The 27,859-nt window shown below is 40.5% G+C and overlaps 1 protein-coding gene across 3 annotated transcripts in view; it reads right to left on the reverse strand.

The window, feature by feature from the left end:
* The window catches only part of LOC139762385 (uncharacterized), a 152,870-nt gene extending 129,243 nt beyond the window's left edge, over positions 1-23,627 (reverse strand). For all 3 annotated transcript variants that reach the window (XR_011715705.1, XM_071687212.1, XM_071687211.1), the window contains exons 1-4: positions 23,086-23,627; positions 15,121-15,222; positions 14,262-14,489; positions 5,073-5,189 (exon numbers count right to left, since the gene is read on the reverse strand). Coding sequence is in view for 2 of the 3 variants with exons in the window: in XM_071687212.1 (XP_071543313.1) it covers positions 5,073-5,189; positions 14,262-14,489; positions 15,121-15,222; positions 23,086-23,271 (633 nt within the window). In the remaining variant the exon portion in view is untranslated. The remainder of the gene's footprint in view (positions 1-5,072; positions 5,190-14,261; positions 14,490-15,120; positions 15,223-23,085) is intronic.
* Positions 23,628-27,859: the final 4,232 nt, after the last annotated feature.

A 27,859-nucleotide genomic window follows, 5' to 3' on the forward strand; every position in this document is an offset into this window, starting at 1 on the left:
TGTAAGACAAGAGAATAAATGGGGACATCGGTGAAGTGGGCAAATGGGGAATCAATAACAAGTAGTGGTGAAGTGAGAAGGAGATGGAATGAGCATCTTAAAGGTTTGTTGAACGTGTTTGATCACAGAGCAGTAGATATAGGGCGTTTTGGTCGAGGTGGTGTGTGAAGTGAAAGGGTCAGGGAAAATGGTTTGGTAAACAGAGAAGAGGTAATGAAAGCTTTGCGGAAGATGAAAGCCAGCAAGGCGGCTGGTTTGGATGATATTGCAGTGGAATGTATTAAAAAAGGGGATGACTGTGTTGCTGACTAGTTTTTAAGGATATTCATGTATGGTTCATGGGGAAGTGCCAGAGGACTGGCAAAATGCATGCATAGTGCCATTGTACAAAGGCAAATGGGATAAAGGTGAGTGTTCAAATTAGAGAGGTATAAGTTTGTTGAGTATTCCCGGGAAATTATATGGGAGGGTATTGATTAAAAGGGTAAAGGCATGTACAGAGCATCAGTCTGGGGAAGAGCAGAAGTGGTAGAGGATGGGTGGATCAAGTGTTTGCTTCAAAGAATGTACGTGAGAAATACTTAGAAAAACAGATGGATTTGTATGTAGCATTTATGGATCTGGAGAAGGGATATGATAGAGTTGATAGAGATGCTTTGTGGAAGGTATCAAGAGTATATGGTGTGGGAGGTAAGTTGCTAGAAGCAGTGAAAAGTTTTTATCAAGGATGTAAGGCATGTGTACGAGTAGGAAGAGAGGAAAGTGATTGGTTCCCACTGAATGTCGGTTTGTGGCAGGGGTGCGTGATGTCCCCATGGTTGTTTAATTTGTTTGTGGATGGGGTTGTTAGGGAGGTAAATGCGAGAGTTGTGGAGAGAGGGGGGGCAAGTATGCAGTCTGTTGTGGATGGGAGGGCTTGGGAAGAGTCAGTTGTTGTTCACTGATGATACAGCGCTGGTGGCTGATTCGGGTGAGAAACTGCAGAAGCTGGTGACTGAGTTTGGTAATGTGTGTGAAAGAAGAAAGCTGAGAGTAAATGTGAATAAGAGCAAGGTTATTAGGTTCAGTAGGGTTGAAGGACAAGTTAATTGGGAGGTATGGTTGAATGGAGAAAAACTGGAGGAAGTGAAGTGTTTTAGATATCTGGGAGTGGATTTAGCAGCAGTTGGAACCATGGAAGTGAAAGTGAGTCACAGGGTGGGGAAGGGGGCAAAGGCTCTGGGAGCACTGAAATATGTGTGGAAGGTGAGAATGTGATCACGGAGAGCAAAAATGGGTACGTTTGAAAGAACAGTGGTTCCAACAATGTTATATGGTTGCAAGGCATGGGCTATAGATAGGGTTATGCGGAGTAGGGTGGATGTGTTGGAAATGAAATGTTGAGGACAATATGTGGTGTGAGGTGGTTTGATCAAGTAAGTAATGAAAGGGTGAGAGAGATGTGTGGTAATAAAAAGAGTGTGGTTGAGAGAGCAGAAGAGGGTGTTTTGAAATGGTTTAGTCACATGGAGAGAATGAGTGAGGAAAGATTGACAAAGAGGATATATATGTAAGAGGTGCAGAGAATGAGGAGAAGAGGGAGACCAAATTAAAAGGGGAAGGATGGAGTGAAAAAATTTTGAGCGATCGGGGCCCTGAACATACAGGAGGGTGAAAAGTATGCAAGTAATAGAATGAATTGGAACAATGTGGTATACCGGGGTCGACGTGCTGTCAATGGATTGAACCTAGGCACATGAAGTGTCTGGGGTAAACCATGGAAAGTTTTGTTGGGCCTGGATGTGGAAAGGGAGCTGTGGTTTCGGTGCATTACACATGATAGCTAGGGACTGAGTGTGAATAAATGTGGCCTTTGTTGTCTTTTCCTAGCTCTACCTCATGCGAGCAGGGTGTGTGTGTGTGTGTGTGTGTGTGTGTGTGTGTGTGTGTGTGTGTGTGTGTGCTGTTGTTCATGTGTGGCAGGGTGGTGATGGGAATGGATGAAGGCAGCAAGTATGAATATGTACATGTGTAGATATGTGTATGTCTGTGTAAGTATATGTATGTATACGTTCAAATGTATAGGTATGTATATGTGCGTGTGTGGGCATTTATGTATATACATGTGTATGAGGGTGGGTTGGGCCATTCTTTTGTCTGTTTCCTTGCGCTACCTCGCTAACGCGGGAGACAACAACTAAGTATAATAAGATAAAAAACAATAATATAACGTCAACAGAAACTGAAAAATGTGGAAACTGCCACATATTGCACACTTCCCTCACTACTATGTCTGCAGGGTAAGAGCACTTGTCCAGTAAAAACATTCAAGACCCATACTCACCCACATTCCTACCCCTACCCAGAGAACATCCTCAAAAACATGGCAAAAATTCTTACTGCACAGATCTTCATCCATGGATGTTGATCACATGGCAAAGATCTTCGTTTTTTAATAATATAAAGTTAAAATACCAAATCTTCCAACTCAGTAAGAAACTGTTACACTGCAACAGAAAAACATTCTCAAGAGGAAAACTAGCATTTCTAACATACACACCCTCCAAATTTATAAACCTAGTGTATCATTAGGACATAGTACCTTTAAACTTGGGGGTCTTTGCTTGCATCCCTCACTGATGACACAAGGATATAAGATGATCTTGACTCAAATGAGAACATATCAGTACACAAGGAACACAATGGCTTCAATGCAATGACGACTACTAAGCCTTTTTGAGGTTCCATATATGAAACTAGCCCATAAAGAAGTGCAATGACTTTCTGTGGTTCAATACCATGAGGAGTTCGTCATCATCTATCCCACAGACAAATTATAGCAAGAGACAATCTTAACTTTGATGCTGTAAAGCTCCCAGCAATCGTATAAGTTCTGAGAACACAGTTCTACAGAAGCCCTAGCAAGGTTCTATTACGAAAAGCCCTAGCAAGGTTCTATTACGAACAATCCCACAAAGTATTGCAAGAACTGCGTATGGGAAGACCCCTCCAAACCTTCCCCATTTTGAAACGGTGATGAGCTGCTGCCGAGAGATTTGTCAAGAAAATTTAATTCAGGAAAAATAAAATACAAATGCTTAAAATCTCCATCTAGTTACCATGAAAATGAGAAATGAATACTGGTCTGACATAACAAAAAAAAGAAAGTAGGCATGAGAGACTGCTAAAAGGACCTTCCATGGCATAGGTAGGCATTCTAAAAGCGAGCAAGAGAAAAACTGAGGGGTAGACCACAGCAACCACACTCACATTAGCTGATGCTTTAACAGCATAAGAGTGAAGGTAGGTTACTAGATGGTTGTCAAGACTTATGAACATAGATCAACCAACCCCAAGAGCTGTATGGTAGTCCAAGGGGAAGAATTCTCATGGATTTCCCCACAGTTCTGGGGGTGGGAGGTTGGTCAGAAATAATTACCATAGGAGCAGGAGCTCTCTCAAATGTTCATGGTGCTCTGTCTGCAGATGAGAAATAAATCTCTTAGTCTGCCTATCAAACTCTTAATTTCAAAGACTTCTTTCAAATAAAGCCTTATGCATCTCAACTTTGTTTTTCACTTACCATACTTTTTTACTCCTCTAGTGCTTTCTTAACAATAGTCAGCCCTTTGTGCAACTCAGTTTACCTTGAACTTAGTGCAGCAGTTACAACAGCATCTGGTAACCATGTTTTCCCTTGATTTTTGGGCTCCAAGAATCCCAGTTCTCATAAGGAATAATATGTCAGTGGCATACTGTCTACCAGATAAAAACACCTAAAGCCAAAAGCAGTCTTTTCATATCTGATGATTTAGCCCTGACAAATACATCCATATGTTTGTTGTCCAACATATGATCTTTGTCTAGCTAAACTAAATAAAGCTCTCAAATCTGCTCTTTTCAAAAAATTTCTCGGATGACTCAACATCAAAATGCAACAAACAGCAGTAATTGTTAAGTCACATGAGTTTTACAGTAATTGTATCAGAATACAAGATATACATAGGCAGGCTTTGATACCTGCAATGTTTCATATCACTGAACTCATCACTTGCGACAGACATCATAAATGTTGTAAAGTCTCTCAAACTGACTACAAAGCAGTCAACTTTGATCAAGTCATCAACTACTGGTACACTATCACCCACTGCTCATCAGAACATGAGCTCTATGATGACTGGGACACTCACTACTCATTCTCAGAGCAAGATTGGCTTTACCTCTTGATCATCAACCATATTAGCAAACTGTTGACCAAAAGTCAGACTACATGTTAAGCAGAGGATCAAGAAAGTCCTGTTTCACTACAGCCAGCCAAACCACTCAACAATTGCTATGCATCATTATAATATTTATCTTTGAAGTGTAAAGAATATTCAAAACCAAATGGCTTCATTCAACAGAACAGAAGGCTACAATTGCCCCCCTTAACTCCCTAAATAAGAGAACCTTTTCTTAATGAAATACTGTACAAGATACTGGACATGAGCTACATGTTGGTTGCTGGACAGACTGGGCCTGAAATAATGTCATCATCTGGTAGATTTAGTAACACACCAGATATCTGTTTACATGATCTGTCAATCACTAACTACCACTGCTCTGTCATTAACATTACTAATGCTAAATGCATAGAGAAATATTCAATAAGATGTTCATATTACGGTCTAAGCAATAATCATGCAGGGAAGTCTGAACATGATCCAATGATTAAACATGGGAAGCACCCATGGTAATCATGAGAATTTGGAGCTGTGCTTCGGACAGCTTTACATATTTTGTTATGTATCCCTAAAGATGGGGTTGAAAGAATACTGTCCTACCAATAAATCTCCTATCCCCTGTATATCACTGAAGGTGACTACAGAATGGCAAGAGTGGAACCTGGAAATCTTCCTCTCTTGTATCATTACTTTCTAAATATACCCTCCTCTATCATTACTATCTAAAAATACAAAAGAGACAAAAGCAAAGGTTTTCCTTGAAGACTCAGTTCCTAATACTACCACACTAAGGTGGGAAAGACAAGCACATACAAAGAAAGAAATTTTGCTATTACAAGATCACTCTATGAACAAAGAAGTTTATCTAACCTGTTTTAATCGTGTGCGATCCTTTTCAAGAGCATATGTGACATCATCACCTTGCGCTGTGTCATGTTCGTGCTTCCGTCTTTCCTCTTCCAGCTCCGCAACTACCCGAGAATGCCGCTACAAGATAGGAATAAAAATATTACACTTTCTGTTATAGGTACAGATACAAAAACAAAATTCTTTTCATGGTAAATCATCTTTCAATAAACTCAAACTAACAAGACCATAATGGCTAACCTACCATATGAGAAGGCCAAAAATATTCTATCCCAATCTGTATAAAAGATATTCTTTTCAGATACCTTCAGATATCGTATGTACAACCAAGAATTTCAATAAATAACCTCATTCATTCATTAGTAATCAATTCAAAAACATTCTGCACAAGTTCCACAGCTAAGAGCATAATGAGAACAATACATGTAAGCCTGCACAAAGAAAAGATAAAATATTTCAGATACAATCTCACTAGGCATGCACTTCAAAAACCTGTACTCAAGTCATCCCCCATCCCATCTAAACAACACAATAAAAGAACCTCTATCTCTATATCTCTGATGCCTGTTCCCTCCTGGAACTCCCATCAAAGGTGTGGTCACAGCAAAGAGTCTCCACTTGTCTCCTTTGCATACACCATTCCATGCATTCTTCAACCATTTCCCTCCTTCCAGTACCCATCCACTCTCTTTCCCCAAGTAACAGGAAGTCTTCATCTTACACCAACCAATTGTAATATCATACCCTCCCCTTGTAAACTCCCTACCTTGCATTCTTTCCAATTCACTCTATTCCCAGCATGCCTCTCACACTCCTGTATGTTCACGCCCCGATTGCTTAAAATCCATTTCACTCCATCCTTCCACCTCCAATTTGGTCTCCCCCTTCTTCTTGTTCCCTCCACCTCTGACACATATATCCTCTTTGTCAATCTTTCCTCACTCATTCTCTCCATATGTCCAAATCATTTCAAAGCACCCTCTTCTGCTCTCTCAACCATACTCTTTTTTATTTCTACACATCTCTCTTGCCCTTACATTACTTACTCGATCAAACCACATGCCCTGATTCAGTCCAATGACAGCACATTGACCCCAGTATATCACATAGTTCCTATCTATATATCTATATCTTTGACCCTTGTTCCAAACAGTACTCCCTCAAAGGGGTGGCCATGGCAATAGTGTCCATAACTAGAGAACTCCAGTGCTGTTTCTTTGCCTTTCATGTTTCACCCTTAATGGGCCATTAGAGGGGTAACTCTAGTGCAGTGTTTGCAAAGCCTCCTACATAATGTTCCCAATGACTACTTCTACCTAATGCTCCATCCTACTACTTCTAACTAATGTTTCTAGCTGATGCTCCTGCCTAAATGTTCCTACATACCACTTCTATCTACTGCTCGTACCATTTTCCCAAAAGGTAGGACTAATGCAAAGTGCTCACAGCAGGAAAATCTAGTTACGAGAAACAAGCTGAGCGAGTTAAGTGTTGTCAGGTGTTATGTATAACATGGAGAGATTGATGTTTGTGGACAGAATGCCAGTCGTTCAAATGTGGTTCAGGCAGAAAGAAAAGGCAGCTACCTGGGTCAGAGGAGTGCTACTTGACAACCACTGAAGTGATGGCTCACTAAGCAGCTGTCACTAACCCTCCTGATAACCGGGGAAGCAGTGCTGGTAATAAACCTCCCAGGCACTGGCTGCTTACCAACTACTACCCACTATTAGTCTTCTTCATACTTGATAGCTGTTTCCTATGTTAGCAAGGTTGCATCAGGAAACAGAACAAGAAAGGCAAATCTGCTCACAGACATATATATATATATATATATTTATTTATTTATCTATTTTGCTTTGTCACTGTCTCCCGCGTTAGCAAGGTAGCGCAAGGAAACAGATGAAAGAATGGCCCAACCCACCCACATAAAAATGTATATACATACACGTCCACACATGCAAAATATACATACCTATACATCTCAACGTATACATATATATACACACACAGACATATAAATACATATACACACACAGACATATACATATATACACATGTACATAATTCATATTGTCTGCCTTTATTCATTCCCATCGCCACCTCGCCACACATGAAATAACAACCCCCTCCCCCCTCATGTGTGTGAGGTAGCGCTAGGAAAAGACAACAAGGGCCACATTCGTTCACACTCAGTCTCTAACTGTCATGTAATAATGCACCAAAACCACAGCTCCCTTTCCACATCCAGGCCCCACACAACTTTTCATGGTTTACCCCAGATGCTTCACATGCCCTGGTTCAATCCATTGACAGCACATCGACCCCGGTATACCACATCGTTCCAATTCACTCTATTCCTTGCCCGCCTTTTACCCTCCTGCATGTTCAGGCCCCAATCACTCAAAGTCTATTTCACTCCATCTTTCCACCTCCAATTTGGTCTCCCACTTCTCCTCGTTCCCTCTACCTCTGACACATATATCCTCTTGGTCAAGCTTTCCTCACTCATTCTCTCCATGTGACCAAACCATTTCAAAACACCCTCTTCTGCTCTCTCAACCACACTCTTTTTCACATATATCCTCTTGGTCAAGCTTTCCTCACTCATTCTCTCCATGTGACCAAACCATTTCAAAACACCCTCTTCTGCTCTCTCAACCACACTCTTTTTATTACCACACATCTCTCTTACCCTATTATTACTTACTCGATCAAACCACCTCACACCACATATTGTCCTCAAACATCTCATTTCCAGCACATCCACCCTCCTGCGCACAACTCTATCCATAGCCCACGCCTCGCAACCAAATAACATTGTTGGAACCACTATTCCTTCAAACATACCCATTTTTGCTTTCCGAGATAATGTTCTCGACTTCCACACATTCTTCAAGGCTCCCAGGATTTTCACCCCCTCCCCCACCCTATGATCCACTTCCGCTTCCATGGTTCCATCCGCTGCCAAATCCACTCCCAGATATCTAAAACACTTTACTTCCTCCAGTTTTTCTCCATTCAAACTTACCTCCCAATTGACTTGATCCTCAACCCTACTGTACCTAATAACCTTGCTCTTGTTCACATTTACGCTTAACTTTCTTCTTTCACACACTTTACCAAACTCAGTCACCACCTTCTGCAGTTTCTCACATGAATCAGCCACCAGCGCTGTATCATCAGCGAACAACAACTGACTCACTTCCCAAGCTCTCTCATTCACAACAGACTTCATACTTGCCCCTCTTTCCAAAACTCTTGCATTCACCTCCCTAACAACCCCATCCATAAACAAATCAAACAACCATGGAGACATCACACATCCCTGCAGCAAACCTACATTCACTGAGAACCAATCACTTTCCTCTCTTCCTACACGTACACATGCCTTACATCCTCGATAAAAACTTTTCACTGCTTCTAACAACTTGCCTCCCACACCATATATTCTTAATACCTTCCACAGAGCATCTCTATCAACTCTATCATATGCCTTCTCCAGATACATAAATGCTACATACAAATCCATTTGCTTTTCTAAGTATTTCTCACATACATTCTTCAAAACAAACACCTGATCCACACATCCTCTAACACTTCTGAAACCACACTGCTCTTCCCCAATCTGATGCTCTGTACATGCCTTCACCCTCTCAATCAATACCCTCCCATATAATTTACCAGGAATACTCAACAAACTTATACCTCTGTAATTTGAGCACTCACTCTTATCCCCTTTGCCTTTGTACAATGGCACTATGCACGCATTCCGCCAATCCTCAGGCACCTCACCATGAGTCATACATACATTAAATAACCTTACCAACCAGTCAACAATACAGTCACCCCCTTTTTTAATAAATTCCACTGCAATACCATCCAAACCTGCTGCCTTGCCGGCTTTCATCTTCCGCAAAGCTTTTACTACCTCTTCTCTGTTTACCAAATCATTTTCCCCAACCCTCTCACTTTGCACACCACCTCGACCAAGATATCCTATATCTGCCACTCTATCATCAAACACATTCAACAAACCTTCAAAATACTCACACCATCTCCTCCTCACATCACCACTACTTGTTATCACCTCCCCATTAGCGCCCTTCACTGAAGTTCCCATTTGCTCCCTTGTCTTACGCACTTTATTTACCTCCTTCCAGAACATCTTTTTATTCTCCCTAAAATTTAATGATACTCTCTCACCCCAACTCTCATTTGCCCTCTTTTTCACCTCTTGCACCTTTCTCTTGACCTCCTGTCTCTTTCTTTTATACATCTCCCACTCAATTTCATTTTTTCCCTGCAAAAATCATCCAAATGCCTCTCTCTTCTCTTTCACTAATAATCTTACTTCTTCATCCCACCACTCACTACCCTTTCTAATCAACCCACCTCCCACGCTTCTCATGCCACAAGCATCTTTTGCGCAATCCATCACTGATTCCCTAAATACATCCCATATATATATATATATATATATATATATATTATCCCTGGGGATAGGGGATTAAGAATACTTCCCACGTATTTCCTGCGTGTCGTAGAAGGCGACTAAAAGGGGAGGGAGCGGGGGGCTGGAAATCCTCCCCTCTCGTTTTTTTTTTTTTTTTCTTTTTTCAATTTTCCAAAAGAAGGAACAGAGGGGGCCAGGTGAGGATATTCCAAAAAAGGCCCAGTCCTCTGTTCCTAACGCTACCTCGCTAACGCGGGAAATGGCGAATAGTTTAAAAGAAAGAAAGAAGATATATATATATATATATATATATATATATATATATATATATATATATATATATATATATATATATATATATATATATATTTATTTTACTTTGTCGCTGTCTCCCGCGTTTGCGAGGTAGCGCAAGGAAACAGACGAAAGAAATGGCCCAACCCCCCCCCATACACATGTATATACATACGTCCACACACACAAATATACATACGTACACAGCTTTCCATGGTTTACCCCAGACGCTTCACATGCCCTGATTCAATCCACAGACAGCACGTCAATCCCAGTATACCACATCAATCCAATTCACTCTATTCCTTGCCCTCCTTTCACCCTCCTGCATGTTCAGGCCCCGATCACACAAAATCTTTTTCACTACATCTTTCCACCTCCAATTTGGTCTCCCACTTCTCCTCGTTCCCTCCACCTCCAACACATATATCCTCTTGGTCAATCTTTCCTCACTCATTCTCTCCATGTGCCCAAACCATTTCAAAACACCCTCTTCTGCTCTCTCAACCACACTCTTTTTATTTCCACACATCTCTCTTACCCTTATGTTACTTACTCAATCAAACCACCTCACACCACACATTGTCCTCGAACATCTCATTTCCAGCACATCCACCCTCCTGCGCACAACTCTATCCATAGCCCACGCCTCGCAACCATACAACATTGTTGGAACCACTATTCCTTCAAACATACCCATTTTTGCTTTCCAAGATAATGTTCTCGACTTCCACACATTCTTCAAGGCTCCCAGGATTTTCGCCCCCTCCCCCACCCTATGATCCACTTCCGCTTCCATGGTTCCATCCGCTGCCAGATCCACTCCCAGATATCTAAAACACTTTACTTCCTCCAGTTTTTCTCCATTCAAACTTACCTCCCAATTGACTTGACCCTCAACCCTACTGTACCTAATAACCTTGCTCTTATTCACATTTACTCTTAACTTTCTTCTTTCACACACTTGACCAAACTCAGTCACCGCCTTCTGCAGTTTCTCACATGAATCAGCCACCAGCGCTGTATCATCAGCAAACAACAACTGACTCACTTCCCAAGCTCTCTCATCCACAACAGACTTCATACTTGCCCCTCTTTCCAAAACTCTTGCATTCACCTCCCTAACAACCCCATCCATAAACAAATTAAACAACCATGGAGACATCACACACCCCTGCCACAAACCTACATTCACTGAGAATCAATCACTTTCCTCTCTTCCTACTTTTCACTGCTTCTAACAACTTGCCTCCCACACCATATATTCTTAATACCTTCCACAGAGCATCTCTATCAACTCTATCATATGCCTTCTCCAGATCCATAAATGCTACATACAAATCCATTTGCTTTTCTAAGTATTTCTCACATACATTCTTCAAAGCAAACACCTGATCCACACATCCTCTACCACTTCTGAAACCACACTGCTCTTCCCCAATCTGATGCTCTGTACATGCCTTCACCCTCTCAATCAATATCCTCCCATATAATTTACCAGGAATACTCAACAAACTTATACCTCTGAAATTTGAGCACTCACTCTTTTATATATATATGTTGTTCGCTGATGATACAGCGCTGGTGGCTGATTCATGTGAGAAACTGCAGAAGCTGGTGACTGAGTTTGGAAAAGTGTGTGGAAGAAGAAAGTTAAGAGTAAATGTGAATAAGAGCAAGGTTATTAGGTACAGTAGGGTTGAGGGTCAAGTCAATTGGGAGGTGAGTTTGAATGGAGAAAAACTGGAGGAAGTGAAGTGTTTTAGATATCTGGGAGTGGATCTGGCAGCGGATGGAACCATGGAAGCGGAAGTGGATCATAGGGTGGGGGAGGGGGCGAAAATCCTGGGGGCCTTGAAGAATGTGTGGAAGTCGAGAACATTATCTCGGAAAGCAAAAATGGGTATGTTTGAAGGAATAGTGGTTCCAACAATGTTGTATGGTTGCGAGGCGTGGGCTATGGATAGAGTTGTGCGCAGGAGGATGGATGTGCTGGAAATGAGATGTTTGAGGACAATGTGTGGTGTGAGGTGGTTTAATCGAGTGAGTAACGTAAGGGTAAGAGAGATGTGTGGAAATAAAAAGAGTGTGGTTGAGAGAGCAGAAGAGGGTGTTTTGAAGTGGTTTGGGCACATGGAGAGGATGAGTGAGGAAAGATTGACCAAGAGGATATATGTGTCGGAGGTGGAGGGAACAAGGAGAAGAGGGAGACCAAATTGGAGGTGGAAAGATGGAGTGAAAAAGATTTTGTGTGATTGGGGCCTGAACATGCAGGAGGGTGAAAGGAGGGCAAGGAATAGAGTGAATTGGAGCGATGTGGTTTACCGGGGTTGACGTGCTGTCAGTGGATTGAAGCAAGGCATGTGAAGCGTCTGGGGTAAACCATGGAAAGCTGTGTAGGTATGTATATTTGCATGTGTGGACGTATGTATATACATGTGTATGGGGGGGGGTTGGGCCATTTCTTTCGTCTGTTTCCTTGCGCTACCTCGCAAACGCGGGAGACAGCGACAAAGTATAATAAAAATAAAAATATATATATATATATATATATATATATATATATATATATATATATATATATATATATATATATATATATATATAACCATGGAAAGCTGTGTAGGTATGTATATTTGCGTGTGTGGACGTATGTATATACATGTGTATGGGGGGGGGGTTGGGCCATTTCTTTCGTCTGTTTCCTTGCGCTACCTCGCAAACGCGGGAGACAGCGACAAAGTATAAATATATATATATATATATATATATATATATATATATATATATATATATATATATATATATATATATATATTTTTTTTTATACTTTGTCGCTGTCTCCCGAGTTTGCGAGGTATATATATATATATATATATATATATATATATATTTTTTTTTTATACTTTGTCGCTGTCTCCCGCGTTTGCGAGGTAGCGCAAGGAAACAGACGAAAGAAATGGCCCAACCCCCCCCATACACATGTATATACATACGTCCACACACGCAAATATACATACCTACACAGCTTTCCATGGCTTACCCCAGATGCTTCACATGCCCTGCTTCAATCCACTGACAGCACGTTAACCCCGGTATACCACATCGCTCCAATTCACTCTATTCCTTGCCCTCCTTTCACCCTCCTGCATGCTCAGACCCCGATCACACAAAATCCTTTTCACTCCATCTTTCCACCTCCAATTTGGTCTCCCTCTTCTCCTTGTTCCCTCCACCTCCGACACATATATCCTCTTGGTCAATCTTTCCTCACTCATCCTCTCCATGTGCCCAAACCACTTCAAAACACCCTCTTCTGCTCTCTCAACCACGCTCTTTTTATTTCCACACATCTCTCTTACCCTTACGTTACTCACTCGATCAAACCACCTCACACCACACATTGTCCTCAAACATCTCATTTCCAGCACATCCATCCTCCTGCGCACAACTCTATCCATAGCCCACGCCTCGCAACCATACAACATTGTTGGAACCACTATTCCTTCAAACATACCCATTTTTGCTTTCCGAGATAATGTTCTCGACTTCCACACATTCTTCAAGGCCCCCAGGATTTTCGCCCCCTCCCCCACCCTATGATCCACTTCCGCTTCCATGGTTCCATCCGCTGCCAGATCCACTCCCAGATATCTAAAACACTTCACTTCCTCCAGTTTTTCTCCATTCAAACTCACCTCCCAATTGACTTGACCCTCAACCCTACTGTACCTAATAACCTTGCTCTTATTCACATTTACTCTTAACTTTCTTCTTCCACACACTTTTCCAAACTCAGTCACCAGCTTCTGCAGTTTCTCACATGAATCAGCCACCAGCGCTGTATCATCATACTATTCGCCATTTCCCAAGGTAGCGGGGTAGCTTTAGGAACAGAGGACTGAGCCTTTGAGGGAAATCCCCACTTGGCCCCTTTCTCTGTTCCTTCCGTTGGAAAATCAAAAATGAGAGGGGAAGATTTCCAGCCCCCCGCTCCCATATATATATATATATATATATATATATATATATATATATATATATATATATATATATATATATATTCTTTTCTTTCATACTATTCACCATTTCCCGCATTAGCAAGGTATATATACATATATATACACATATCAACATAACATAATCATACTTGTTCCCCGTCATCCATTCCCACCGCCACCCCGCCCTACAGGAAACAGCACAAATACATGAAATAAAAAATAACGTACATTCTTCTCTTCTCTCCCACACCCAATCACCATCCCGTGTCAACAAGACAGTGCCAGGAAACAAATGAAGAAAGACCACATACATTCACATCCTTACATGAGCTGTCATGTGTAATGCACCCAAAACCACAGTTCCAGCACATTATGCTAGGTTGAAGAATTTGATATTTCATTAGTGTTAAATGTGAAAATAATTAAACATATGTTAGCATATACCTTCTCTGCTTCTCTTAATACATGGCGCATCCGTTGATGTGCTTTACGCTGCTGAGCAATAAGGTGTTCAAGCTGCGCTAGTTGAGTCTCTTCAAGGGCTCTGAGTTCTGCTTCATTTACACCCCCACCCCGGACCACAGAACCTCCAATGCTGTCCCGTTGTAATGCTAGGAATGGATCACTTAATCCTACTCGGCCATATTGTAACAGGTTCTTAACACGTTCAGTCTGAAAATACCAATTAGAAACATTATTACATCAAGTGTGCTTAACAAACTTAGGAAACTAAGAAAAGAATAAGAGGAATGTTTGGGCAGCATATAAGCAGGAACAAAACCAGGTATGTACACAAAATATAAGATATGAACATGACTGTAGAATTCTGAAATGCCTTCCTAGAGAAATTTCTACTAAAATCAACATCACAAACTATATTCCTACAGACAACCTAAAGGTCACCAAAGTATCAAGTCTCCCCTCCAGGAAATGAATGCCCTTACTCTCTGTCAGCTTATGGTACTGAGGTAAGGGGGACCTTGTCCAATGAAGCACCACTAAATGTATAAAGTATAAACCATAAAATTTGCTCTGTAAATACATGGACTTCACTTGTGCTTATCCAAAGCATAGAAGTACCCAGCCCTACCTTGATCCTGAGCTATTTTGTGAGTGTTTAATAAGTACTATTATGAGCCCTGAATGGCTGCTTGAATTCAATAAGCTGTTCTTTACTTAGGTATATACAGTACCTATATCTTTTAAGTTGTACAACCCTATTTTCCAGTATCATAAAACATTCTTGAATACATTATCATAAAAGCATTCTTTAACAAACTAGACATATTCATATGCACTGTACCTTGAGCGTTGCTATTACAACATCTCGAGACTGAAGCTCCCCCTCCATGTAGGAAAGTAATCTGAGAAGGTCATTGCGGCTCAGTTCTAATTTAGGGTTTAACTGAAATAAAAATACACAAAACATCAATTTGTAAGTTACAGTGAATTATCCAAAGCTACAAGTCAAAATTGAAAAGCATTATATGCCCTAATAAGCTCATATTAATATCTTAAAATTCACTTAAATATAATGTTTCCATTTGTACATGATAATAAATATACTTTTAAACTTCATATTTAGTATTCAACAAAACTTTTCCTCCTTGAAGTATATTCATCAAACAAGAACTAAGAATTTCAATATATTCCACCACTTTGCAGATAAGTTTACCAACAGGCAGCAAACCCACCATAATTGGCATGATGTCCATTACTGTCAGTAAGTGAACGTGTTGGTGGAAAATGTATGCATTTTTATATATCTATAAATTATTATATATATTTCATTTATCTACCATACTTGATCACTGTTTCCCACATCAGCAAGTGCCAGGAAACAGACAAAAAATTGCCCATCCACTCATATACACATATATATACATAAACACCCATACACACACATATACATACATAAAAATATCAACATACACATTCATACATACAATTACATATATCTATTTTATCATCAAAATTAATCAGTTTCCCACGTCAGCAAGGCTGCACCAGAAAACAGACGAAAAATGGCCCATCCTTCATATACAAATTTATATAAATAAACACCCATACATGCACATATAAATACATATACATATCAACATATACATAAACAGACATATACATATATACACATGTATGTATTCATACTTCCTGACACTACCCCATCGCCCAGGCAACAGCATTGCTACCCCCTGCTTCAGCCAGGTTACGTTAGGAAAACAGACAAAAAAGGCCACATTCATTCACACTCAGTCTCTAGCTGTCATGTGTAATGCACCAAATCCACAACTCCCACACGCCCCACAGACCTTTCCATGGTTTATCCGACGTTTCACATGCCATGATTCAGTCCATTGACGGAACATCAACCCTGGTATACCACATTGCTCCAATTCACTCTATTCCTTGCACGCCTCTCACCCACCTGAATGTTTAGGCCCTGATTGCTCAAAATCTTATTCACTCCATCCTTCCACCTGCAATTTGGTCTCCCACTTCTCCTTCTTCACTCCACCTCTGACACATATCCTCTGTCAACCTTTCTTCACACATCCTCTTCTGCTCTCTCAACCACACACTTCTTCACACATCCTCTTCTGCTCTCTCAACCACACTCTTTTTATTACCACACATCTCTCTTACTCTTTCATATATAAAAGACAACTAAAAGGAGTGAAAGCAGGGGGTTGGAAGTCCTCCCCTCCTATTTTACTTTTCAAAAGGAACAGAGAAGGGGGCCAAGTGAGGATTTTTCCCTCAAAGGTTGTTGTATATTCCATACGCTACCTCGCTAATGCAGGAAATGGCTAATATATATATATATTATTATTTTGCTTTGTCGCTCTCTCCCGCGTTTGCGAGGTAGCACAAGGAAACAGACGAAAGAAATGGCCCAACCCACCCACATACACATGTATATACATACACGTCCACACACGCAAATATACATACCTATACATCTCCATGTACACATATATATACACACACACAGACATATACATATATACACATGTACATAATTCATACTGTCTGCCTTTATTTATTCCCATCGCCACCTCGCCACACATGGGATAACATCCCCCTCCCCCCTCATGCGTGCAAGGTAGCGCTAGGAAAAGACAACAAAAGGCCCCATTTGTTCACACTCATTCTCTATGTCACGTAATAATGCCCGAAACCACAGCTCCCTTTCCACATCCAGGCTCCACACAACTTTCCATGGTTTACCCCAGACGCTTCACATGCCCTGATTCAATCCACTGACAGCACGTCGACCCCGGTATACCACATCGATCCAATTCACTCTATTCCTTGCCCGCCTTTCACCCTCCTGCATGTTCAGGCCCCGATCACTCAAAATCTTTTTCAATCCATCTTTCCTCCTCCAATTTGGTCTCCCACTTCTCCTCGTTCCCTCCACCTCCGACACATATATCCTCTTGGTCAATCTTTCCTCACTCATTCTCTCCATGTGCCCAAACCATTTCAAAACACCCTCTTTTGCTCTTTCAACCACGCTCTTTTTATTTCCACACATCTCTCTTACCCTTACATTACTTACTTGATCAAACCACCTCACACCACATATTGTCCTCAAACATCTCATTTCCAGCACATCCACCCTCCTGCGCACAACTCTATCCATAGCCCACGCCTCGCAACCATACAACATTGTTGGAACCACTATTCCTTAAAACATACCCATTTTTGCTTTCCAAGATAATATTCTCGACTTCCACATGTTCTTCAAGGCTCCCAGGATTTTCGCCCCCTCCCGCACCCTATGATTCACTTCCGCTTCCATGGTTCCATCCGCTGCCAGATCCACTCCCAGATATCTAAAACACTTTACTTCCTCCAGTTATATATATATATATCATTAAATTTTAGGGAGAATAAAAAGATGTTCTGGAAGGAGGTACATAAAGTGCGTAAGACAAGGGAGCAAATGGGAACTTCAGTGAAGGGCGCAAATGGGGAGGTGATAACAAGTAGTGGTGATGTGAGAAGGAGATGGAGTGAGTATTTTGAAGGTTTGTTGAATGTGTTTGATGATAGAGTGGCAGATATAGGGTGTTTTGGTCGAGGTGGTGTGCAAAGTGAGAGGGTTAGGGAAAATGATTTGGTAAACAGAGAAGAGGTAGTGAAAGCTTTGCAGAAGATGAAAGCCGGCAAGGCAGCAGGTTTGGATGGTATTGCAGTGGAATTTATTAAAAAAGGGGGTGACTGTATTGTTGACTGGTTGGTAAGGTTATTTAATGTATGTATGACTCATGGTGAGGTGCCTGAGGATTGGCGGAATGCGTGCATAGTGCCATTGTACAAAGGCAAAGGGGATAAGAGTGAGTGCTCAAATTACAGAGGTATAAGTTTGTTGAGTATTCCTGGTAAATTATATGGGAGGGTATTGATTGAGAGGGTGAAGGCATGTACAGAGCATCAGATTGGGGAAGAGCAGTGTGGTTTCAGAAGTGGTAGAGGATGTGTGGATCAGGTGTTTGCTTTGAAGAATGTATGTGAGAAATACTTAGAAAAGCAAATGGATTTGTATGTAGCATTTATGGATCTGGAGAAGGCATATGATAGAGTTGATAGAGATGCTCCGTGGAAGGTATTAAGAATATATGGTGTGGGAGGCAAGTTGTTAGAAGCAGTGAAAAGTTTTTATCGATGATGTAAGGCATGTGTACGTGTAGGAAGAGAGGAAAGTGATTGGTTCTCAGTGAATGTAGGTTTGCGGCAGGGGTGTGTGATGTCTCCATGGTTGTTTAATTTGTTTATGGATGGGGTTGTTAGGGAGGTAAATGCAAGAGTTTTGGAAAGAGGGGCAAGTATGAAGTCTGTTGGGGATGAGAGAGCTTGGGAAGTGAGTCAGTTGTTGTTCGCTGATGATACAGCGCTGGTGGCTGATTCATGTGAGAAACTGCAGAAGCTGGTGACTGAGTTTGGAAAAGTGTGTGGAAGAAGAAAGTTAAGAGTAAATGTGAATAAGAGCAAGGTTATTAGGTACAGTAGGGTTGAGGGTCAAGTCACTTGGGAGGTGAGTTTGAATGGAGAAAAACTGGAGGAAGTGAAGTGTTTTAGATATCTGGGAGTGGATCTGGCAGCGGATGGAACCATGGAAGCGGAAGTGGATCATAGGGTGGGGGAGGGGGCGAAAATCCTGGGGGCCTTGAAGAATGTGTGGAAGTCGAGAACATTATCTCGGAAAGCAAAAATGGGTATGTTTGAAGGAATAGTGGTTCCAACAATGTTGTATGGTTGCGAGGCGTGGGCTATGGATAGAGTTGTGTGCAGGAGAATGGATGTGCTGGAAATGAGATGTTTGAGGACAATGTGTGGTGTGAGGTGGTTTGATCGAGTGAGTAACGTAAGGGTAAGAGAGATGTGTGGAAATAAAAAGAGCGTGGTTGAGAGAGCAGAAGAGGGTGTTTTGAAGTGGTTTGGGCACATGGAGAGGATGAGTGAGGAAAGATTGACCAAGAGGATATATGTGTCGGAGGTGGAGGGAACAAGGAGAAGAGGGAGACCAAATTGGAGGTGGAAAGATGAGAAGAGGGAGACCAAATTGGAGGTGGAAAGATGGAGTGAAAAAGATTTTGTGTGATCGGGGCCTGAACATGGAGGAGGGTGAAAGGAGGGCAAGGAATAGAGTGAATTGGAGCGATGTGGTATACCGGGGTTGACGTGCTGTCAGTGGATTGAAGCAAGGCATGTGAAGCGTCTGGGGTAAACCATGGAAAGCTGTGTAGGTATGTATATTTGCGTGTGTGGACGTATGTATATACATGTGTATGGGGGGGGGGGGGGGGGGGGGGCCATTTCTTTCGTCTGTTTCCTTGCGCTACCTCGCAAACGCGGGAGACAGCGACAAAGTATAATATATATATATATATATATATATATATATATATATATATATATATATATATATATATATATTTATATATATATATATATATATATATATATATATATATATATATATATATATATATATATATGTGTGTGTGTGTGTGTGTGTACATATCTAAACTTGCTTGCCTTCATCCATTCTGTCACTACCCCGCCCCACAGGAAAACAGCATACATACATACATACATGCATACAATGATTTGGACAAGTCCATGCCTTTTCTTTAATGTCACGAAACTTACTTTCTCAAGGGTGCCAAATAAAAAAAATATCAAAAAATAGCCTGGCATAATGAACTAAGGACCAACATCTTATCTATATACTGTGTTGATGCACATTGGTCTTACTTATTATGATCAAACAGACTTTTATAAGCAAACATACTATCATCTGTAATGCTAGACTCCTCATCAATACAGAGCAAATATCACTCGATATCATATACACTTAATAATTTACTATAACGTCCTTCCATATAAATATTGTAAAGAAGGCCTTAGGTATCTCCCACCTCCACAAATAGTCACCTGAAATTCAGCTACTGGCATGAATGCATGCCCTACACGAGATCCCATTTACCTGGAAGCATAATTCTACGTGAGGAATGGTTTAAGGTAAATATTCTCTTCAAGAGTCAAAATATAGCAACAAATCTACAACAAAGCGCACCAAGTAGTCCATGTGTTTGCATGCAAACAGACATTTTTTGTGTTTCCACTGCACACAAATGCAATAGCAAAGAAAAAAAGGATATTGGGAAGGATTATATATGTTCAAGAAAAATACAATGCTCAATTAAGAAAAATGGATGAAAATATTGCACAAATCAACCTAAGAAATCCATACCTGACTTCTCTTAAGATTTAACATTGATCTTTTTCAATGGGGAAATTATCAGTTTAGCTATGCATCAAAACTAGCTTTTGGATACAATGTGATTTTGTTCTGCAATATCAATGCAGTGTTTAAATAACAGAATAATGCCTGTGGAGCATGACTGAGCATAACGCATGATATTCACCTTATGGTGGTACCACTGAGGGATACAAATATCTGGGAAAGTGTGGAGTTATTTTCTAATGTAAAAGTTAAACATATAACAAATTAATAGAGCCTACAGTAACCTCACCTAACTTCCCCAGAAGCCAAGATTTACAAGATAAACATAACATAACAATGATGATGTAGTCCACTGTGGAGGATTTGTGTAATGGCTACTTGTGGAGAGGTTGATCAAAGGCATAAACAACTATTGAGTATACCATGTGTTAGTTTGATAGCATGGCAGCTAATATGGTGCTCAATCACGTGTGTGAGGTATAAATGGTGAAAAATATTCAAACTATGATAAATCCAATTGCTTGGAAGGATAAATAAGGTTTTCATAAGTTCTGTTGATCTTTTGGCAAGCATTTCACCTATATTCAAGCTATATAGCCCTGTATTTTCTAACGTTCATAACCCTTAACACTATTATAATGTTCCATACTTCTTTTAGCTGATATCTCAACTGGTAAATTACCTTATAATATACTAAAAAAAATATCAACGACACTAGCTTCTGCCCTTAAGCATACCTACAGTTTAAATGCATTTTAAATGTACTTCGCACAACCGCTCCATACAAACAGTAAATGCTTTCAAGTTAATTATCAAATGTTATACTAGGCTTTCACTGGTTCTGTTCATTTCAACAAGTATTTCTATATCTTTATTCATCTCCATAAGTTTCCTAAAATTTCCTAAACCACAGCTATGGCCCTATCTATTGGAGAAAAAAAATGATATGCATATCACAACTCTCCACTCATTTTAACTCTTAATACAGCACAGCATCACCGCAAACATTACCTACAATTCTGAAGTGACCGAAGAGGCATAATTAATCTTTAAAATTAAAATATCAACTGTTATGCCTATGCCAGCTCCACAGCAAAACCAACTTTGGGAAATGGCCACATACGTTTCAGGAGCTTTACACAGTTCAATGCCATTACAGGAATACCTGCAATAAAACCATCTATCTTATCTTTCATAATGAGATAGTACATGCTGGAAACTGGGATTAATTAAAGGACAGTTTACTTGAAAAAAAGGAAAAGAACCTTTCAAAACCTCACCTAGTATTCAAGATTTACCTCAATATTCAATATTTTGGCCAAAATATATACAAATTACATTCATGAAAATGCACTAACGACATGGAACTAGATGTCAACAGACAGACAACACCATTCTATCCCAAGAAGGAGACATATATAATATTGGTGTACTTCTATGTCCATTTCAGCAACCAGGCGTGGTCATAATCAAATCTTTTAATATTTTCCAAGTATTCCATATACTTTTACATCAGTCACTTTTACGTTGATATACCACATGCTTTCCTTGATATACATCATCGCTGGCATCATATCTACAATCATTTAACTAAATATAATGCCCAAAATCAAGCTCCTTGGCTGCTGTATTCCCTACAGACCACTACACCACAGAAAAAACTAAGTTACAACTGAAAGCTAACAGCAATGCATAGCTATTCTTGACAATAACTGTAGCAATTTATCAACAATACATGTATCTCTGACATTAAGGACATTGTCAGTAGAGATTTAAGGGCATTCACATAGGAAAATGTATTAAATATTCAATGTGGAACAATCTGCCCCCTTTCCAAGTTACAGCTTGTCCCTAACTATTTGACGACAATTAGGCTCCTACACTTCCAAACTCTCTGGAAAACATAACACTAAGCCTGACCTGAGATAGGGGACAATCTATCAATAAAAGCTGAAGTGTCACCATGAGCATGAAAACTGAATTTACACTACCCAGTTTAGCTTATCACACCTCCGTCACGTAAACAAAAAATGTATAATATTGTTATTTTACTTATGTTCAAACAGGACTGCCACAATACTGTTACAGCAATACTTCATTAATATAATCACAAGGTGGGGAGCATAACAGTATTTAGTGTCCTATGTCCTACCACTTGAATTATTTACAGAATATTAACAGAATACAACAAAGGCGTGGTATATGTGAACAATATACCATGTGCAGGCCTATGTTCTTCACCGTAACATGTGTAGTTGTACTAACCCAACCCAGTGATAGAAACCTCGAAAACAAACCCCTCGACCCCACCTTGATTGCACTTGGATATGGGACCAAAAAGGATTAAGTATGGAGTCAAGTGAGAGACTACCAGGCGATGATGTGTTACTACATTTGACCAAACTGTAGACCTAAATACACCGAGGATAATACGAGTACTGTAGGTTAGAAGGAAGGATTTTGTTACATGGCAGAGTGCCTGCCCCGCCTGCAGGAGGCGGGTCGTCTCACCTTCACCGTCTGGCTGGCGGATTTGTCCAGAGGTTCAAAGGGCTGTCCCTGCTGCTGTGAAGACTTCTGTGGGCTGGCTGTAGCCGCCGCACCCACCATGACTGATGGTGATGCAGCAGTGGTGGTGGCGGCAGCAGCAGGAGGTTCTTGGGGGTGGGTGTCAGGGCGCGGGCCTGTCGACGCCATCTCACCTCTAGCGCCCACGCCCACTCTCACTACACTGTACGCCCACAGAAGCCACTAAACCGGGCGAGAAACTTTATAGCTCCCCATCTTTAACACTAAACACAAGAGGACGTTGCCTTTTGTGTCTGCACCGTGCATCACTCCTTCGACATCTCCATTCCTCCTCACTCTCTCACAAATGGTTCCAATATTACATGATCTTATAATTATGCGCTAAAATTAGTAAACAAAAATAGGCTTTGTGTGTTTGCGTCCAGAAGTTTTATACGGAATGGATAATGATGGCTAAACCATAAACTAATGCTTGTGTAAAGGAAAGATCAAACTGTCAGTACGTTTTGCTTGACAGCCTCGAGTGCCCGACAAACGTCTCCCATTCGCCTGTTAGGCTCGGCTGGCGGGCCATTCAAACCAAAATTCCCACGCCTGTATCACTTCCTTATGGACCACATGCATAGTGAGAGTATATGTGGTCTTAGAATTATCTTCAACAGCAGAAGAAAGTGTCAAAGATTTTTCGGTTTGTGGATGTAACTTACATTGACAGCTTTAATGACCCTGGCAGTTGAGAGGCCTAAAAACCCAAACAATCAACAACCAACCAACCATCAATCCCTGCTGATGAAACATTAGATTTAGTCACACCGATTTATACATTTGTCTATTTCATGTGTAGTAATGGATACAAGCTCATGGCCAAACGTTTTATCCCGATTCTTTTTCCTTCAACAGCAGTTATAACATGGAATGATTGCTTATATAGAAAAACTACCACTGATACGTTTAAGCATACAGATGATAAGTACTTCGAAGCTTCTTATCCACGACTGACATTATTTGTGCCTTTAACTATATGAAGTATCTTTTTTTTTTTTTTACTCTCACCACATTAACCCATGATTTCTCTTCCACTATCACAAAAAAAATTGTTAGGACCCAGTGATTTGCTGCTGTTTGAATTCCTTTGCATAATATAACATATGGTGTTTTTATTTGTTTTCAGATCATCTAAAGAGTCATCTCTTCCTCCAACAATTTCCTAGACAAGACTAGGTTCGTATCTTAATCCAACCAAATCTGATTTACCCAAACAGCCTCAAAAACAAAATCTGATTTAAACTAACAGCCTCAAAAACAACCAAATCTGATTTACCCTAACAGCCCCCAAACAACCAAATCTGATTTACCCTAACAACATAAAAACAACCAAATCTGATTTACCCGAACATGAAAACAGCCAAATCTGATTTACCCTAACAGCCCCTAAACAACCAAATCTGATTTACCCTAACAGCCCCTAAACAACCAAATCTGATTTACCCTAACAACATAAAATAAACCAAATCTGATTTACCCTAGATCTCAAAAAGTTGGGGGGAGGGGGGAATCTTTAAGTAATGTTTTGCTACACAAATAAACAATTACATTATAACAATAACCGTAAGCCATTTTCTTTCAACGCAAGAAATCGGAATACACTGCACTGTTCATATTTTGTAATTCGAATAATTTGAGATCATTAATCAAGTACTATGACACGTTTCCCCCATGAACTGTAGCAAGATAAAATATTAAAGTATTCTGACATACACAAGGGACTCATTGCAGGCGATATATACAAGTTTTATCATGGAAAAGTTATACCTTCAAGCACTTCCAAACTATAGCCTATCCTTCTAAATATTTTCCTATATTTTCCTAAGCAAAACCATCCCCAAAATGCCATTACTACAATATGGTACCATAACAAATATGTTGCCTGCACCCCTGTTTAGGTCATTCAGGGTAACCATCATTCCATTAAAAATATCATAGGTTGTACTGTGCATATATCTTACCCTGTAATGCAATATGAAAACTGATGCCTCCATTAGCGAAAAACATATTTTCATAAACACTTTTGTAAGTATACATGTTAACATCTTAATGAGGTGCCTATGTACACATTTTCATAAAGTTAACACATAGGCAGACTTGACGTTGAATAATGAATGCAAATTACTATCGTCATGTATTTTTACGTTGGAGGCTCCACATCAAGGTCGGGCTTTAATCTAAATATTGAGGTTAATGAAAGGGAAAATGAAGAGAAAAGAGAATTATTCACAAATTTTGGATGATGTGAAAAATCTGTCTCTTAAATGTGCCAGGCTATAGTTATTGGGAAAGACATGAGAGGGTAGAGAACTCCAAAAATTCGAGAGGTAGGAATATAGTTATCAAAACAGCCCACCCTTGAGTTGCCATCAGCCACACAAGTCAGAATGAGACTTAGCAATTTGTCAAGTATTGCGTGGTCTAGTTAGCTGAGGGAACAAACGTAGTCAGCGCTTACAAGCTAGAAAACCAAATACGTATGGAAAAGGGAATGTGGACCAACACCGCGGCACAGGGTAAGCGGGTCAAATTTTGAAGTTTAGCCTGGTTGAGTTTATAAGTCGGACTCTTTCGACTCGACTCTGTCAAGTATGAAATCAGAGCTAGAAGCACTCCACATGTGAGAACAGTACTCCATGCAAGGAAGGCTCAATCTTTTGTATAAACGGAGCAACTGTTCAGAAGAGAAGAAATTTCGACGTCTACACAGGAATCCCAGTTTCTTAGAGGCAGACATTACTATTTCCGCAATGTGGGGTTTCCAAGATAGAATGGATGTTACAGCATTATCAAGTATGTTCAATGAGTCAAGGGGTGAAATTACAGAACCGTCAAAGGAGACAGAAAATTTGTGAGGAATTTTCGACAGAGAAGGGCACAAACTGGGTCTTGGATGCATTAAACTTAACCAGATTTCGTCAAACCAACTAAGGTATCCTAAGTCTGACTTTATTGAGGAGGTTGTGACCAGACGAGATGCAGACCGTGCTAAAGAAGAAGCAGAGCTGAAGAATGTGGGAGAATGCAGTGCTGACTCGTCACGTTTGAGTGCATTTGGTTATTTGTGGAAGAAAGGAATCATTGATAAAAATGAGGAAAAGTGTAAGATACAGGACAGAACCTTGAGGGACACGCTACTGTTGAAGAAAGGGAAAGAGACTGATCCATAAACAACCACAGAGATAGATCGGCTAGAGAGGTAGGGAGATATGGGATAAAAAAAAAGAAATGAGGGAGGGAAGCCAAAGGAGGGGAGCTTAGAGATGGGACCCCGATACCAAACCCTGTCAAAAGCTTTGGATATATCATGGGTAACTACATAGGTTTTCCTAAAATTTTTCAGGGATGGTGACAAGATATAACTACGATAGGAAAGCATATCACCAGTGGATTTCGCCTTACGAAAGCCATACTGGTGATCAGAGAGGGAGAGACCGTGAGATTCAACATGTCTGAGGATATGGGAGTTGAAGAGGGATCTAAAGCCTGGAAGGAACAGGACGATGGTTAGAATAGTGAGAATGGTCACCCTTCTTAGGAATGGGAAGTACCAGCGCATGCTTTCAAGGAAATGTTATGGTCTTTAGACAAAACGGAGCAGACGAACAAGCACAGGTGCAAGTTCAGAGGCACACTTTCAGTACACGGGGATGAATGCTGTCAGGACAATAAGCCTTGCTTTTCCCTAGAGAAATAAAGTCTTTTTTTCACAGTTCGAAAGGGTATTACAGGAAGGGGCATAGGATTAGTAAGAGGAGCATTAGAGGGCAAAGATATGTTAGAGTCATCCAAGGTCGAGTAAGAGGAGAAACGGGAACCAGAGTTGCTTTGTTTACGGGACAGATATAGTACCGTCAGAACGGAAAAGTGAAGGGAAGGTTGAGCGACAGCAAGTTGTTAGCGATTCCCTTAGCTAAAAGGCCAAAAGGATCTATCAGAGGAATGATTACCGCACTTCCTTTGAATGAATAAACGCTATGCCTCAGGTAATGCACTTGCAATGATAAATGCTTAATGGGAGCAGGAGGGAGAGGTTTTCCAAACTCGATATGCCTGATCCCTTGCTTGAATGGCCTTGAAACAGGAATAGTTGAACCATGGACTGGAGGAAGAGCTTAACGTTGTGTGTTAATTGTAAATAGTCATAGTGGAAGCTCGATGGGTAGGGGATAACCCCACCCAACTCTCCAGCCCTCCAACTCGTATATATGAGTTAGCACACGTCCTCTGATATTCCGCACCTAAAGCTGGAAAAAATATGCCAGTCCATACAAATTACCTAACTGGTAGTACTCCCTTCATATAGTAAAAGAAAAAAAAAGAAAAAATCAATGAAAAAGACGAATACAAATAACTTTCATCAACTCTGTCAAGTTAATGTAAAATAAAATCCCCTTCAGCGAAAGATTAATGGAGGACAGCCCTATCCGAGCTGCAATACTTGCAGCCTATTTGTCGGGTACTGATACCTTATATAACCCTTAGGAAATCAGCTAAGTTTCGCCTGCCCAGTACTTTATATTCACACTACAACTAGTGCATGTTTCGACATATCCTGTGCTGGAAAAAAAAAAAACTTAGATCTGAACTTAGTATACTTTACGACAAAGAAGATTGTCATGCAACAGAAAATTTAGGCAAGTAAATTTTCACGTGAAATTTCCGAGTCATGCAGTGTCTATGATTTCATTGTCACAAGCCGCCACTTGTT

The sequence above is a fragment of the Panulirus ornatus genome, chromosome 43, assembly GCF_036320965.1.
Source record: "Panulirus ornatus isolate Po-2019 chromosome 43, ASM3632096v1, whole genome shotgun sequence".
In the NCBI taxonomy this organism is placed as follows: Eukaryota; Metazoa; Arthropoda; class Malacostraca; order Decapoda; family Palinuridae; genus Panulirus; species Panulirus ornatus.